Source organism: Rhineura floridana, chromosome 1 (genome assembly GCF_030035675.1).
Source record: "Rhineura floridana isolate rRhiFlo1 chromosome 1, rRhiFlo1.hap2, whole genome shotgun sequence".
In the NCBI taxonomy this organism is placed as follows: domain Eukaryota; kingdom Metazoa; phylum Chordata; class Lepidosauria; order Squamata; family Rhineuridae; genus Rhineura; species Rhineura floridana.
In genome coordinates this window covers 101,686,806-101,702,064 of record NC_084480.1, presented here as the reverse complement: position 1 = coordinate 101,702,064, position 15,259 = coordinate 101,686,806, and the positions used below count along the sequence as shown (strand labels likewise).

The following is a 15,259-nucleotide window of genomic DNA, read 5'->3' as shown; positions in this document are numbered from 1 at the left end:
GGATATTGGGTTGCATCCAACTAAGTTCTATTCAGAATTGACTCACAAAAATGAATGATGTGAAAGCTGGACAGTGAAAAAAGCGGATAAGAGAAAAATCAACTCATTTGAAATGTGTTGGAGGAGAGCTTTGCGCATACCGTGGACTGCAAAAAATATAAATAATTGGGTGTTAGAACAAATTAAACCAGAACTATCATTAGAAGCTAAAATGATGAAACTGAGGTTATCCTACTTTGGACACATCATGAGAAGACATGATTCACTAGAAAAGACCATAATGCTGGGAAAAACAGAAGGGAGTAGAAAAAGAGGAAGGCCAAACAAGAGATGGATTGATTCCATAAAGGAAGCCACAGACCTGAACTTACAAGATCTGAACAGGGTGGTTCACGACGGATGTTCTTGGAGGTTGCTGATTCATAGGGTCGCCACAAGTCATAATCGACTTGAAGGCAGATAACAACAACAAGAAGTGATTGATAGAGGCATTCTTGTGCTAGCTCAGCCAGCTGCTGCTGCTGCCTTCACTCTGCTGATGCAGCCCTCCCAATTCCAGGTCCACTGTTAGGGCCCAGGATAGGGTTGAGGGTAGGGCTGAGCCAGCCCAGGATCCATTGGATCCTAAGCTTGCTCTCATAGCCTGCACCAGGCCTGATCCAGGTCCAATCGTTGCACCAGATTGGGCCCAATGGCCTCCTCCCAACACACCTTCCATCTCATGAGTGGCCGGACTGCAGGTGTGGCAGGAGCTCCACTGAGCTGTGGTGGCGGCAGCAACAGCTTTGAATTGCAGCCTTGGTCATGTCCATTAATTTCACTGGGTCTGTTCTGTCTATGACTAACATTAGATCCAACCCATTCAGTTTAATCAATTCAATTAGGATTTCAGCAATAATACAGTCAGTAACTGAGTATTTGAAAGAATTCTTTAAAATAAAAACATTTTGTAATCTCAACATTTTAAATGACAAAAATTTGAAAATCAGTTTATGTAAAGTGTGTTAAGTAGCAAGTATTTTAAATAATTAAAATAAAAGAATAATATATGCTAAAAATGTAGACATGTAACCTTTAGAATGCAAACTTTATTTAATTAAGAGACTAATAGGAAGTTAGGATATAGGCTGTATAATTGTAAATTAGGGCATTTGTCAATGCTTTAGAACAAAAACAAACATTTGCAAATGAACATCTAACATGGACCCTATTGTCATTACCCGTATCAGATTCAAAACCAGATTCCTGGAGCCATATTTCCCTTTGTGTTCTATCCTATTAAACCTCCCAAGTCCATCTCCTTGGATTCAGGTTTGTTAATACAGTTTAATGCATTATTATTGTTGTTGTTGTTGTTAATTATGCTTCTATAATTGAGAAGAAGAAAAAATTAAGATATGAATTAAGAGGTTTGCATATTTCTAACTTTGCTAGAGGTTTGAATGTGTTAACTTTTCATGAAAGCATATTATGCAAACATTTGCCTTTCTTTTTTTCACTTAACGATGGGTTCTTGTCAAAGAACAAGACTAGTCAGACATTGTTTTATATACACTCGTTAGGACGCAAAGTGATCTCTAATCCAAATCTGTAAATGATCTGCGGCTTTGCATGCTTCTGCCAATTCCCCCCCCCCCAAAGTCCTGGTCCTAGGGCAGTGAAGGATTCACAGCCTTTCCTTCAAAACTATTAGCTATATACAACACTTGCAGACAGTTTATGTTTGTCAAACAAGAGTGATGTGCTAGGTTGGTTTGGGAACAGCAAGAATGTCAGTGTCGCAAATCAGTGCCCTTCAGCAACCTGGATCCTATTTTGAGATCCACAGAATTCATGTAGTTGCAATTTTTAAATAACATATCTGTAACTTCATTAAACTGTTCAGTCATCGTATATCTGCTAAAACTTAGATTGAAAATATTTGTGGATGTGCACTCCTCTTGTTAGTAACTGACTTCATTTTCTACACCTTAGACCATTGGCTTGGCCAATCCTTCCATTATGTCCTTTGCAAATGAACTCAGTTATATATATCATAATTTACATGTCAGAAGAAATTTAATCCTGCATGAGTCCATTCTGTGCTCACCAGGTTTCTGTTTGGAATTTTCATAGAACCCAAACCATTTACTGATGTCAGTATTGTAATGAGAACTGCAGGACATTCCCAAATATCACGTATAAAGTAAGTATATATTTCCTTTTCATAATTAAATCTAGACTGCTATCGTACTTAATCCCTTTGGATCCATGGCACTTATTTCTGAACTTTTCTAGCAGTCTGGGAAGAACATGAATTTAAACTAGTCCCCATTTGGAAGAAGATTGAAGGAAGTGAAATAATTCCTCTGCCTTTGACTGTGGTGGCTGCGGCTTCAGGGCCTCCTTCTTTCCAACTAATTTTGAGGCAGATTAAAGAGATCTTGTTAGGAGACCTTTCTATCTCCATGGGGCCAATTTAAATTCACGTCTTTTCCAGACTGCTAGTTTTTCTGCAGCTCCTGTTAATCACCATGCAATCCTCCTGTTGTGCAAGCAAACGGGGGCAGCGTAAGAGACCATAACCCTGTGGGGCTCCCCATTCTTTATCTGAAGATGAGGGAATGAGATCCCCTGACCCACTGATATTCCAAAGGAGTGCTCCTAGACATAAGAGGGATGAATCCCCCAAATTAAAATGACTCTGTTCAGATGCCTGATCCTTTGGATCATTTTTGAATCCCAAGTGTGAAGGGGAATGGAGCGGTGGGTCAGAGGTTGAAGAGCAAACCTCTCACCAGTTGTTTCAGGATTTGTATTTTATATATAACTTTATTGTGTAAAACTTTGGTGGCTCTGCACCTAAATGCCATCCTTGTAGAACCTGTCCCTGTACGTTGTTAAAAGCTGACTAAAGTGGAGTGGTATGTCCCTGGGCAAAGGTCAGCAACATTTCCTAATAAGTGTTATACTCTAGAAGCTTCCTTTTTCTGGAATCTGGAGCAGGTGAACCTGCTGGCCATAGATGTCTCAATTTCAGCCTAAGCATCCCAGACACTTCTCCCCAAAAAAAGGGTGGGGACAATTGAGAGATGCTTCTGAATGTAGAATGGACTTTGTTCTACCCATGAGGTGACCACTTTGGCAATTTCAGTGTCATGTGCTGCAGCAGTCTTTCCACGAGAATCTTTGCTGTGGGTTGATGAGTTACTAGACAGCCCTCAGTAGGCCCTGGACCAAGTGAGAAAGACTCTCCTTAAGATTTCCAGAGCAGCAGCCTCTGTGATGAATGCTACACTTGATGCAGAAAGATGGCGCCTGAGCATCGGACATCCTTGTTGCGGGCTGTGCAATTCACTTTTATTGTTTGATACGCTGTTTAATTTATGGCACTCTTCTGGCGTCAACCTGAGAAGAACATAACTTTAGTGAGTCTAACTATCTGTATCCTGTTATGCCTGCTGAACTCTGTTATAGTAGTCTGGGGATATAATTAACCGGAGGCACTACAGCGGGAGGAACTCAGAGGCCTTGATTTTACTGCAAGGGAGAAAAGGACTTGAGCAACAATAACAGCTACAGCTATAGTACAGTATCTCTCCGGAACAGCAAGGTAAGAAGAGACCTGCCTAAGAATAAATTGGGCAGACACATAACAGAGCCAAGTAAAAAGTATTGGCGGGGATACAAGACGGGCGTTAGGAGAGGAGGAGAAAGGAGGAGAAAGATGCCGTCGGGTATCCAACAATAACAGTAATAATAACAACAGTACCAACAGCCGCTGCCTTCTCCATAGAAGTGGAACTTCACCAAGAGAAATCCTATAGGAGAAACGACGCCAAACATCAGGCGGGTATATCATTGTGTGATGCCAGACGCCGGACATTCCCTAGATGCTTGTTTAAAGAGCTTCCTTGAAATGCCACCTCAGGGAACTGGTGTGTCTGAGGATCGTTCGGTCAGAAACAGCATTGTGTGAAGAAAGGGAAGAGCACAGACAACATCTGAAGCCTGCAGGGAGGAAGAGGTTGCTGGTGGTGTTGTGGCCACTGCCTTGGACCTCAGCTGTTTTGGGCCTTGATCTTCCCACTGAGATTTCCTGCTCTTTGCAGGACTATGACCAAGGCCCTGACTCAAGATCAAGATTAGGGCCTTGACTTAGCAGTTTTACTATCCATCCAGCTGACTTGCCTGGCCCACCTGGGCGACAATAATAAGATTTTGACTTCCTTATAGCTGCTGGTTGGCATAGTGTGTTGCGTTTAAGAGCAAGGCTTTTGCCTTTTTATAAAGAAAGGATGTGTTTTCAACTGAAGAGGGCTGAGGAAGGGATCCAGGGGGCTGCCATTAGTGTTGTGAAGGACAGAGGGAGATACGGAGCGGGGAGACAGTAATGTCATCAGGGGAGATGGGTGTGCAACAGGGTGTTGGTTGCCCCCAAGCTGTCTCCCTGCCCAAGTAGTCTGGATAGCCGGTGGTGATAACCCCCCTGGGTTGAAAATGTTGCTTATGAATGCCAGGTCGGTGAATGGTAAAACAACAGCCATTCAGGATCTGATACTGGATGAGCACGCCGACCTGGCTTGTATTACAGAGACCTGGTTGGATGAAGATGGGGGGTTAATCTCTCTCAGCTTTGCCTGCCAGGTTTCTCTGTACAGCAGCAGGCAAGACCTGGGGGGCGGGGAGGTGGAGTTGCAGTGGTCTATATATATAAATTAAATTAAATAAATAAAAAAATAAATATCGTGATACCATTCCCCTGACCAGGTGCCCTATCCCACAGTCTTCAGGGTTCGAGTGTGTGTATCTGGAGTTGGGTGGCCGGGACAGAATAGGGATTCTGTTGGTGTACCGCCCACCCCGCTGCTCAACAGTCTCCCTTCCTGAGCTAGCCGGGGTGGTCTCTGGGTTGGTGTTGGAATCACCTAGGTTTGTTGTACTGGGGGACTTCAGCATCCATGGTGAGACCGCTCTGGCGGGAGTGGCTCAGGATTTCATGGCCTCCATGACAACATGGGTCTGTCCCAAGTGATATCTGGTTCCATTCATACTGCTGGCCACACTCTGGACCTTGTGTTCTGTGCTGGATGGGATGATGGTGATCTTGGTGTGGAGGAACTCTCTGTAGTTCTGTTGTCATGGACAGATTACTACCTGGTTGGGTTTAGACTCACTGGGACTCAAAACCTCTGCAGGGGTGGGGGACCGATTAGGATGGTCCGCCCCAGGAGGCTGATGGATCCGGATGGTTTCCTGAGAGCTCTTGGGGTTTTTCCTGTCACCTCGGCAGGCAATTCTGTTGAAGCTCTGGCTGACCTCTGGAATGGGGAAATGGCCAGGGCGGTGGACATGATCGCTCCTGAGCGTCCACTCTCACGGAATGGAGCCAAACCAGCCCCCTGGTTTACCAGGGAGCTGATGGTGATGAAACAAATGAGACAGAGACTAGAGCGACATTGGCGGAAGACTCGGAGCGAGTCTATTTGAAGGTCTACTCCGTGGCAGTGTGGGCAGCAAAGAAATTATGCTTTTCAGCCACCATTGTGTCTGCGGGGAGCCAACCAGCAGACCTGTTGCGAGTGGTCAGGGGTCTCCTACATTCTGGCCCCCGAGAGGGTAATATAGACCACTCATCAGCCCGCTGTCAAGAATTTGCACGGTACTTCACAGACAAAATCGTTCAGATTCATTCCGACTTGGATGCTATAGTTGATACAGGCTCAGTGGATGTAACTTTGGCTCCTGCTTGTCTAATAATAATGGATTCTTTTCAACTTGTACAACCCGAGGATGTGGACAGGATCCTTGGAGAGGTGAGGCCCACCACATGTCTGCTAGACCCTTGCCCTTCCTGGCTTATTAAAAGTACCGCAGGGGGCCTGGCCGAGTGGGTGAAGGAAGTGGTCAGTGCCTCCCTACAACAAGGCAGAGTTCCAATGTGCCTAAAGGAGGCAGTTGTAAGGCCTTTGCTGAAAAAGCCCTCCCTGGACCCCTCTATTATGGATAATTATCGGACAGTGTCTAATATCCCATTTCTGGGCAAGGTAATAGAGCATGTGGTGGCCTCCCAGCTACAGGGATTCTTGGATGAAACGGATTATCTAGATCCATTTCAGTCTGGTTTCAGACCTGGTTATGGGACAGAGACGGCTTTGGTCGCCTTGGTAGCTGACCTACGCAGAGAACTGGACAGGGGGAGTGTGTCCCTGTTGGTTCTGTTGAACCTCTCAGCGGCTTTCGATATCATCGACCATGGTATCCTTCTGGGCCGCCTTGCCGGGATGGGACTTGGGGGCACCATTTTATGATGGCTCCGTTCCTTCCTGGAGGGGCAAACCCAGAAGGTGGTGCTGGGGGATTCCTGTTTGACTCCTTGGCCGTTGGCCTGTGGGGTCCCTCAGGGTTCAGTTTTGTCCCCCATGCTATTTAATATCTACATGAAACCGCTGGGACAGGTTGTCCGGAGGTTTGGGGTTCGGTGCCATCAGTATGCAGATGACACCCAACTCTACTTCTCCTTTCCACCTAATTCCAAGGAAACTGTCTCGGTTCTAAACCAGTGTCTGATAGCAGGGGTGAACTGGATGAGGGTGAACAAGCTGAAGCTTAATCCAGACAAGACAGAGGTGCTCCTAGTCAGTCGAAATAGGGGTTCAGCCTGTGCTGGATGGGGTTACACTCCCCCTGAAGACGCAGGTTCGCAGTTTGGGTGTGCTCCTGGACTCAGCCTTAAACCTGGAGGCCCAGGTTTCTGCGGTAGCCAGGAATGCTTTTGCACAGTTAAGACTAGTGCACCAACTGCGCCCGTTCCTGGAGTCGTCTGATCTGGCTACAGTGACACATGCCTTAGTTACATCCCGCTTAGACTACTGTAACGTGCTCTATGTGGGGCTGCCTTTGAAGACTGTTCGGAAACTTCAGTTGGTGCAACGAGCTGCAGCCAGAACGTTAACTGGGGCTGGTTACAGGGACCATACAACTCCCCTGCTGCAACAGCTCCACTGGCTGCTAGTCTGTTTCTGGACACAATTCAAAGTGCTGGTTATGACCTATAAAGCCCTATACAGCTTAGGTCCAGGCAATTTGTCAGACCATATCTCCCTATATGAACCTGCCCGGGCCCTGAGATCTTCAGGAGAGACCCTTCTCATGATCCCAACACCTTCACAAGTGCGACTGGTGGGGACACGAGACAGGGCCTTTTCGGTGGCTGCCCCTAGGCTCTGGAACTCCCTCCCTAGGGAGGCAAGAATGGCCTTCTCTGTGCAGTCCTTCCGCCAACAGCTAAAGACTTTTCTTCCGGCAGGCCTTTGGAACTGAAGGCTTTAAGGGTAGTGACTGAAGAGGATGCTGTATGTTATTGTTTTACTTGTATGCTGCTAAACTGGGTTGCAGTATTTTAAGTGGAAGCCGCCTTGAGTTCCAGTTTGGAAAAAGGGCGGGGTAATAATAATGATAATAATGATAATAATGATAGTTTGCAGCATGGTCCATATTTGCTGAGGTAGTGGCCAAAAGGACACTTCGAATGCGTCATTGGGATGCAGACACAGTGTTCTGTATCAATCTCTCCACTGTTCCTTATGTTGGCTTGAAGTTGTTTGGGAAGGAAGCCCAGAAAGATAATAGCCGCGTCTCAGGACAAGTACAAAACCATCTCAGAGGGATGATAAATATGCATCCCATCATGCCCCATATCAATCCTTTTGTGTGAATTTTTGGGCAGAGGAAAAGACATTTGGCCCAGTCCCACTTGGAATAGACCAGCCTTTCCCAACCAGTGGGCCACCAGATGTTGTTGGACCACAACTCCCATCAGCCTCAGCCAGCATTGCCAATGGTCAGGAAAGATGGGAATTGTGGTCCAACAACCTCTGGTTGCCCACTAGTTGGGAAAAGCTGGAATAGACCAAAGGACCAGTACCAGTCATCAACCAAGTTCTCCAGTGGGCACCATGACACCCCCAAGTGGGATATTGTCTTCCTCTCCTGTTTGTTTATTCAAAATATTTTTGTCCCACCCTTCTACCCTATAATAGGGCACTCAGGGCGGCTTACAATAAAATCGAACATGTACATAATAAAAATTATACACAATAAAGATCACAAAACATTAAAATAAATTAAAATACATAAAATGCAATTAAAATATATAAAATACACACACAGAGACATATATATATAGGGAGTGGTACTGAAGGGACTACAGAGGTAAAAATTAAAATAGAAGGCATGAAGTCAGTGTCAGGCTCTACCCTCAGTCCCTCCCAAAGGCTCTCCGGAACAAGATCATTTTCAGAAGTCTCGAGAAAACCATCAGGAGCAGAGCAGGGTTCTTGGGGTAGGGTATTCCAAAGCTTGGGGGCCATAGCTGAAAAGGCTGTCTCCCGTGTTCCTGTCAGTCTAACATCATTTATTCCAGGCATGCACAGGAGACTAGAGGCAGATGATCTTAAGGCAGATGATCTTAAATCCCAGACAGGTACATATGGGCGTAAGCGGTCCCTCAGGTACATTGGTCCAAGGCAACTTAGGGTTTTAAAGGTCAGAACCAGCACTTTGAATTGGGCCCGGAAACGAATTGGGAGCCAATGGAGTCAATAAAGCACAGGGGTGATATGCTCCCTACGCAGTACTCCAGTTAACATTGTGGTTGCTGCATTTTGAACCAACTGTAATTTCTGAACCATTTTCAAAGGCAGTCCCACATAGAGTGTGTTATAGTAATCAAGCCTCGATGTCACCAATGCATGTGTCACTGTGGCCAAGTCAACTGCTTCCAGGAATGGATGCAACTGGTAGACCAGTTCGAGCTGGCCAAACACACTCCTGGCTACCGCAAAAAAATGGAAATGGTCTGCCTTCAAGTCAATTCTAACTTATGGCGACCCTATGAATAATGTTTTCATGGTAAGCAGTATTCAGAGGGGTTTACCATTGCCTTCCTCTGAGGCTGAGAGGCAGTGACTGGCCCAAGGTCACCCAGTGAGCTTCATGGCTGTGTGGGGATTCGAACCCTGATCTCCCAAGTCGTAGTCCAACACCTTAAACACTACATCACACTGACTCTCTAAAATGAAATGGACTGCATTCAAGTCGATTCCGACTTATGGTGACCCTATGAATTGGGCTTTCATGGTAAGCAGTATTCAGAGGGGGTTTACCATTGCCTTCCTGTGAGGCTGAGAGGCAGTGACTGGCCCAAGGTCACCCAGTGAGCTTCATGGCTGTGTGGGGATTCAAACCCTGGTCTCCCAGGTCGCAGTCAATACCTTAACCACTACACCACACTGGCAGCCACCTGATATTCAAGCAGCAGGGCAGGATCCAGGAGGACTCCCAAACTGCAGACCTGCTGTTTCAAGGGGAGTGCAACCCCATCCAGAATAGGTTGCAACCCTATCCCTGCCGCAGTTTTCCCGTTGACCAGCAACACTTACTTACATACTTACTTACATACTTACTTACATACTACATACTTATTTACTGTACTACTTACTGTACTTACTTACTGTACTTACTGTACTTACTTACTTACTTACTGTACTTACTTACTTACTTACTTATTGCACTTGTATACCACCCCATAGCCAAAGCTCTCTGGGCGGTTTACAGCAATCAAAAACATTAAAACAAATATACAATTTAAAACACATATTTTAAAAACAATTTAAAACACAATTTTAAAATTTAAAACAATATAAAAACAAGAATCCATCTTGTCTGGATTAACTATCAGTTTGTTAGCCCACATCCAGCCCTTCACAGCCTCCAGGCCTGGTTTAGGATGAGCACTCCCTCCCTGCGATCAGGTGGTAGGCTTGAGGCTGTTGCTTGAGGCAGGAAAGAGTTAACACTCCAAAGAACTCTCACCTTAACTCCTCCCACGGAGTGACATTTTGTTTTCTTGCCTGGCTTGAGCAGCACTGTTTTCACCTTGCTCTTCAGTCTGGCTGGTTTATATCCTTACTTTGAATCCCAAATCTTTCCCTACTGTTTTTGGTTTGTTGTGTCTAAATTCCTTTCTGAGTGGTTTGTGTTTAGTGTCATTTACAGTTTTGTCCACATGAATTGTGTGCATGCCTGAGTGACTGTTAAGTGTCCATTATGTCTGTTGGTCAATTTACTATATCGTTAAATGGATTACCCTAAGCATTTAATACCCTAAATTAATTACCTAGACAATTAGCTGAGGTGTTCACATTAATTTTGTGTTATCTCATGAATTCTGTGTATTGATTCAACTGTGACAAAGCCTTTTCTGAAAGGAGGGGGGGAAAACCTTCTAGCAGCAACATGCCTAAGGAGCACTCTGAAAAATAAAATCAGTACAGAAAGTGGCAAGAGCGGTCAGTGCAGTAGCACCTTCAGCCCGCTCAGAGAAAAAAGTGTTGGTTAAAAACACAAGGATCACAACAAAGTCTCTACAGAGCACTCTAAAAGATTAAAGTCATGGCACAAAGCGGCAGGAGAGGTTGGTGCGGTAGTGCCTTCAGGCCTCTCAGGCAAGATCACAGTTAAAAAGACAAGCCGCAGCAGCGCACACCGAGGCAGCCGCCAACAGCAAACAGCCTTCTGGTCAATGCGTCGCCTATTCACTCTTATGGTAGCACAGAGAGAGGCCAGTAAACAGCAGCAAAGTGCTGTAAACCCTGCAAGCAGTGCAGTAGCAGAGCAGTCAGGGAGAGAAAACGCTGCCAAAACTAAGGAGAAAAATAAAAACACAGTTTTACCAACAACATTATTAGAGTGCAGAAGGCTGCTATTTGGGCAACAGAGAACAGGCAGTGGGTGGCCCATTAACTCTTGTGGTAGCACAGAGAGTGGCCAGAAACATACACAAAAGCATTACCAAACTGCAATCGATGTGGTAGCAGAGCAATTAGGAAGGGAAATGCTGCCAAAATGAAGACAAAAGTAAAAACACATTTTTACCATCAACATTATTAGAGTGCAGAAGAGCAGCTTATGTGGGAGAGCAAAGCCAGCGGTGGGTGGCAACAAAAGATGAGATGCTGTCTGAGGGTGAAAGGCTCCAGATCCTTTGGTCCTTTACTGATCAAATTCAGAGAAAGAAGAGTGCATTGGGTTTAACACCCAGCAATCCAAACTTCCACAGACCTGTTTAGATATGGTGCCATTGCGTAATACTGCCATGTCTGGTCAAAAACAGCGGCAACAGCATAAAGATTCAACACAGATAGTTAATTTGATCTCTGCTGACATCTTTGGTTTCAATCAGGAAATTCAGCAGGTGGAATCTTTCTGTTTAAGTCCTGCTGCATTAAATCACATTAGAAGAGACCTAATGGATGACATTTCTGCAGAACTAGCTGCATTTTGCCAGCCTTTTCAAGTAGCACCTGCACAAATGCAGCAAGTTAAACAAGCACACCCTGCATCAGTGAATAATCAGTTACCTTCTAATACTTCGCAGCACAGTGTTAATTTGAGTCAGCCAAACAATACTATTAATGAGCAGCAGGAGCAGCAGAGAACACATGACAATGCTTTACCAGACCCACAGGATGTGTCCAGAGATAGAGCACAGATGCTGGTACAGAGGTTTGGCAGACAAACCACTGAGACACAACAGAATGTGTGTGATGATTCAGTCGTCTCTCTGGGGAAGGATATAGATGGTTCACAGGTGGAAGAGCAATCCACATTGAGGCTTTTCCATAAAGGATGGCAAAGTCAACTCCTGATGTCTGTGGAATTGTAAATTAACTGTTCTGAGTAATCTTGCTGTGTTCCCTCAATAGTCTTAGGTAGTCTTGTGGAGGGTGTGACATCCACCTCATTTAAGAGGAAATGATTAGGCAGCAACTAATGGCCACTGCAATCAAGCATGCAGCTGAGCTTCTGTCAAACGTGCAGTGCCCACCTCAAACACAAGTTCTAGAGGCTGCTTCATGTGTGTTATCTTCAAGTGATGAATTTGTGGCCACAAGCAATAGACAAAGACATTTCATTAAAAACAAAACAATACTGGTCTCTACTACAACAACAACAACAACAACAAAACTTTATTGCATATGGCCATAGGCCTTTGCAAAATATGACATAGCACAAATACACATCGAAAGGCTAAAAAGTTTGTACAAATTTAAAATGATTACAAGATGTTATAAGTCTTAATGTGGTTCGCCCGTAATTTCCTTGCAGCAAAGGCGAAGTTGGCTGCTGCAACTGTTGTTTGTTTGCTGCTATCGGGACTGGTCTCTACAAAAAAAATGCAGGGGCTATATGTGCTAATTGCCTACATTCAGATCAACTGAGCAGAACACTCAGTCCATGCAGTTATCTGGTCTATGTTTGTTTTTGCAACAGATAAATCCATAAAGGAAGCCACAGACCTGAACTTACAAGATCTGAACAGGGTGGTCCATGACCGATGCTGTTGGAGGTCACTGATTCATAGGGTTGCCATAAGTCATAATCGACTTGAAGACACATAACAACAAGAGAAGTTTGGCTGGAAGATGTTAAATCTCTCATTTGCTGAGATACAGTGGCTCAAGTGCATTCAACAGCAGCATATAGTGGCACACTGGGTGCACTTCAGTTTTATAATTCACAGTGCGTAGTTTCTCAGTCCAGCCACAGACAGGCTGATGAGCCTAGTTATCCACAAATTGTTGCTGCCAAGTCAAGCAAAAACAATGATAATTTAAAAATAAATAAAATTGTCTGACATAGTCAGATTAGGAGAAAGCCATATCATGGGCACAGGTCCTGTTCAGATGAGGAGCATGTTAAGTTCCCAGACTTGTATGCAATTCCAAGGGGCCAGAGTTCAAAGTGACATCACAGGTTGCTAGACAGCCAGATGCTGCTATGAACACTGATTCCCTTGATCCTCAGGTGACGCCAGATTTTGAGGAGGGGGAAGGAAGTAATTTCCTGGTACAGATTGAAAAGAAAGTATCTCACATGCTGTTAAGGATGAACATTGTATTCATTTCTGTAGAATGTTAGCAGCATTGAATCATCCTGACAAACCATCTGATCCAAAGCACAGAGGTCCCGAAAGAACCTAGTACTAATCACAAGGTGATTCTGGTCCAGCTCCTTGGAAGCACTTCATAGATCATAGAATCATAGAATAGTAGAGTTGGAAAGGGCCTATAAGGCTATCAAGTCCAACCCCCTGCTCAATGCAGGAATCCAAATCAAAGCATTCAGACTAAAAGTCTAATTGTTTTGGCAAGTAAATATTACTTTCCAGATCCAGAGTTTATGCATAAACCCTGCCACTGGCAATTAATTTGCCAGTGGTTCCTTTCGTGTTAAAAGCTCATCTACCAAAAGAGATAGCACAACCATTGGACCCGACTGTTTGAAGAATAGTCTAGGTGCATGAAGTGCATCCTACTGCTCAGTAACAGTCTTCAATTCTGTTTTAAGGTTCATGCTATTCTACAGCAACATCTTACTACTCACATTCCACTACATTGCTTCCATTGTCAAGTACAGTTGGGCACTTCCACATCAGGAGGTGATGAGTTACTGGGTTCCAGCCTCCACATTCAGTAATTAGAAGCTGCAGTCAGCCTGTCAAAAGCAGAGAGCTGTCACTGCACTCTATTTTAATGTGAGTAGTAGTTTCCATAATGTCCCATACTGGGCAGTCCGCTTTTTTTTTATCAGAGCAGCATTTGCTGGCTCAGTATAACATTAGATCAGTTGGGGTTAGATATGGTGTGTTCTGAATGTAGAAAGAAGTGACGAAATGGTCTCTAATAAATCATGGACACAGTGTACCATGTGCGAAGTCCATCCCTTCTTCTTGGGTGTTTGCCGCTCCTGATACAAGTCTCGAGTATGGGCTATTTCTGTTCCTCCTCTGTCTCAGAAACTGGTCAGGCCACGGTGGCATATGCTTATGCATTTTTTATTGTGTGACAGACTGCCTTGATGGCCATTATTAGCTCCATGAACCTTGAATCCCTAAGCGAGAGGAAAATAAGATGAAAATGATAATGATGATGATAACAACATATAATAAGGGAATGCCACTCAGTAATTATGGGGTTGTCACATTGGTCATTCAGGAGTGTTGCATAAGATCCAGCTACAAGGGTCAACATCTTTTCCAGTCCTAAAAGTTGCCAATTCGGGGTTATTTGGACCCGAGAATGTTCATGCATTGTTGAAGAGTTACAAAGACATGTCTGTGGAGACTGTTAGGTTTTTCCCCTCAGAACACACCAGAATATCTGCCCTTTGGGAAGAGTCTGTTGGTTCCTCTAGAGGGCCAGAGGCATATAAGTAAATATCAGTTGCTTCATGAGCGTCATGAAAATGTGAAGTTTATTTCTAGCAGATGGTCCTTTCGTTTGGAAATATTTTCCAAGAGCTGCAGCACATAGCACAAGTTTGCTGTCCTGGAGAGCTGCAGTTCTTAATAAGTGAAGGAATGGATAATTACATATATCATTGATTCTTGAGGTGTCTAAGGGTTCCCTATAAGATGACCTTAACAATAACCATTAAATAACAACAAATGAATAGAATATAGATGAGCTTGTTTTTGTTTCACAAGTTTCCATGAAGCTTCAACAACATATTCAGTATTGTCTTCTGCAACAACATATTCACTATCATTTTACCAGGGTGTTCAATTAATTAGCTAAAGAACTGTTGGAATGGTACTGATGTTCAATTCATTGCCTGCCCTTCACCACCAGGTCCCAGAGTGGCATAAAACAGTCTATAGATTAATATTACAAACATATTATTTGCTGGAACAGAGTAACCTTTGGTAGGGATTTCTACTCTGCACAATTTGGTAATTTGGCTAAGGTTTACATACATACAATTCTGTTTTGTTTCCTCCCTCAAGGAAGCTCAGTAGCAAATTTAATGCATGTTTTACATGTAAGTTAACATGTCTTTATTCCTTGCCTTCAGCATGTAGTTTTTTATATAGGTTTTTGAGAATGAGGGCAACAGAATCGAAGACAAACACATGATTCTTATATAATCCTTAATTCACTGGAAATTAAGGCTACCAGGCCTTCTGTTGTTCCTTTGTGTTCATTTAAACAGCAGCTTACGTTTGCAGATGACTGGCACTCAGCAGGTCCGCATAGCATGGCAATATTTCAGGGATTGCTTTGTAGGTATGAGAAGTTTCACCTAGTCGGAGATTTCCTGGCTGCTTTTGAAACACTCGGGAGGTTTGGTTGCATAAATTACCAGGTGACCATTAGTGAGTTCCTCCTAGCTGGAGCTTCTCTGGCTGCTTCCAAAGCATTCAGGGGTCACCTTA

General features: G+C 44.2%; 1 protein-coding gene across 3 annotated transcripts in view; it reads left to right on the top strand.

Annotated features, from left to right (window-relative positions):
- The window catches only part of VPS13A (vacuolar protein sorting 13 homolog A), a 304,094-nt gene that overhangs the window by 234,336 nt on the left and 54,499 nt on the right, over nt 1-15,259 (top strand). For all 3 annotated transcript variants that reach the window (XM_061627500.1, XM_061627520.1, XM_061627510.1), the window contains exons 57-58: nt 1,230-1,311; nt 2,116-2,185. In XM_061627500.1, the coding sequence (XP_061483484.1) occupies nt 1,230-1,311; nt 2,116-2,185 (152 nt within the window). The remainder of the gene's footprint in view (nt 1-1,229; nt 1,312-2,115; nt 2,186-15,259) is intronic.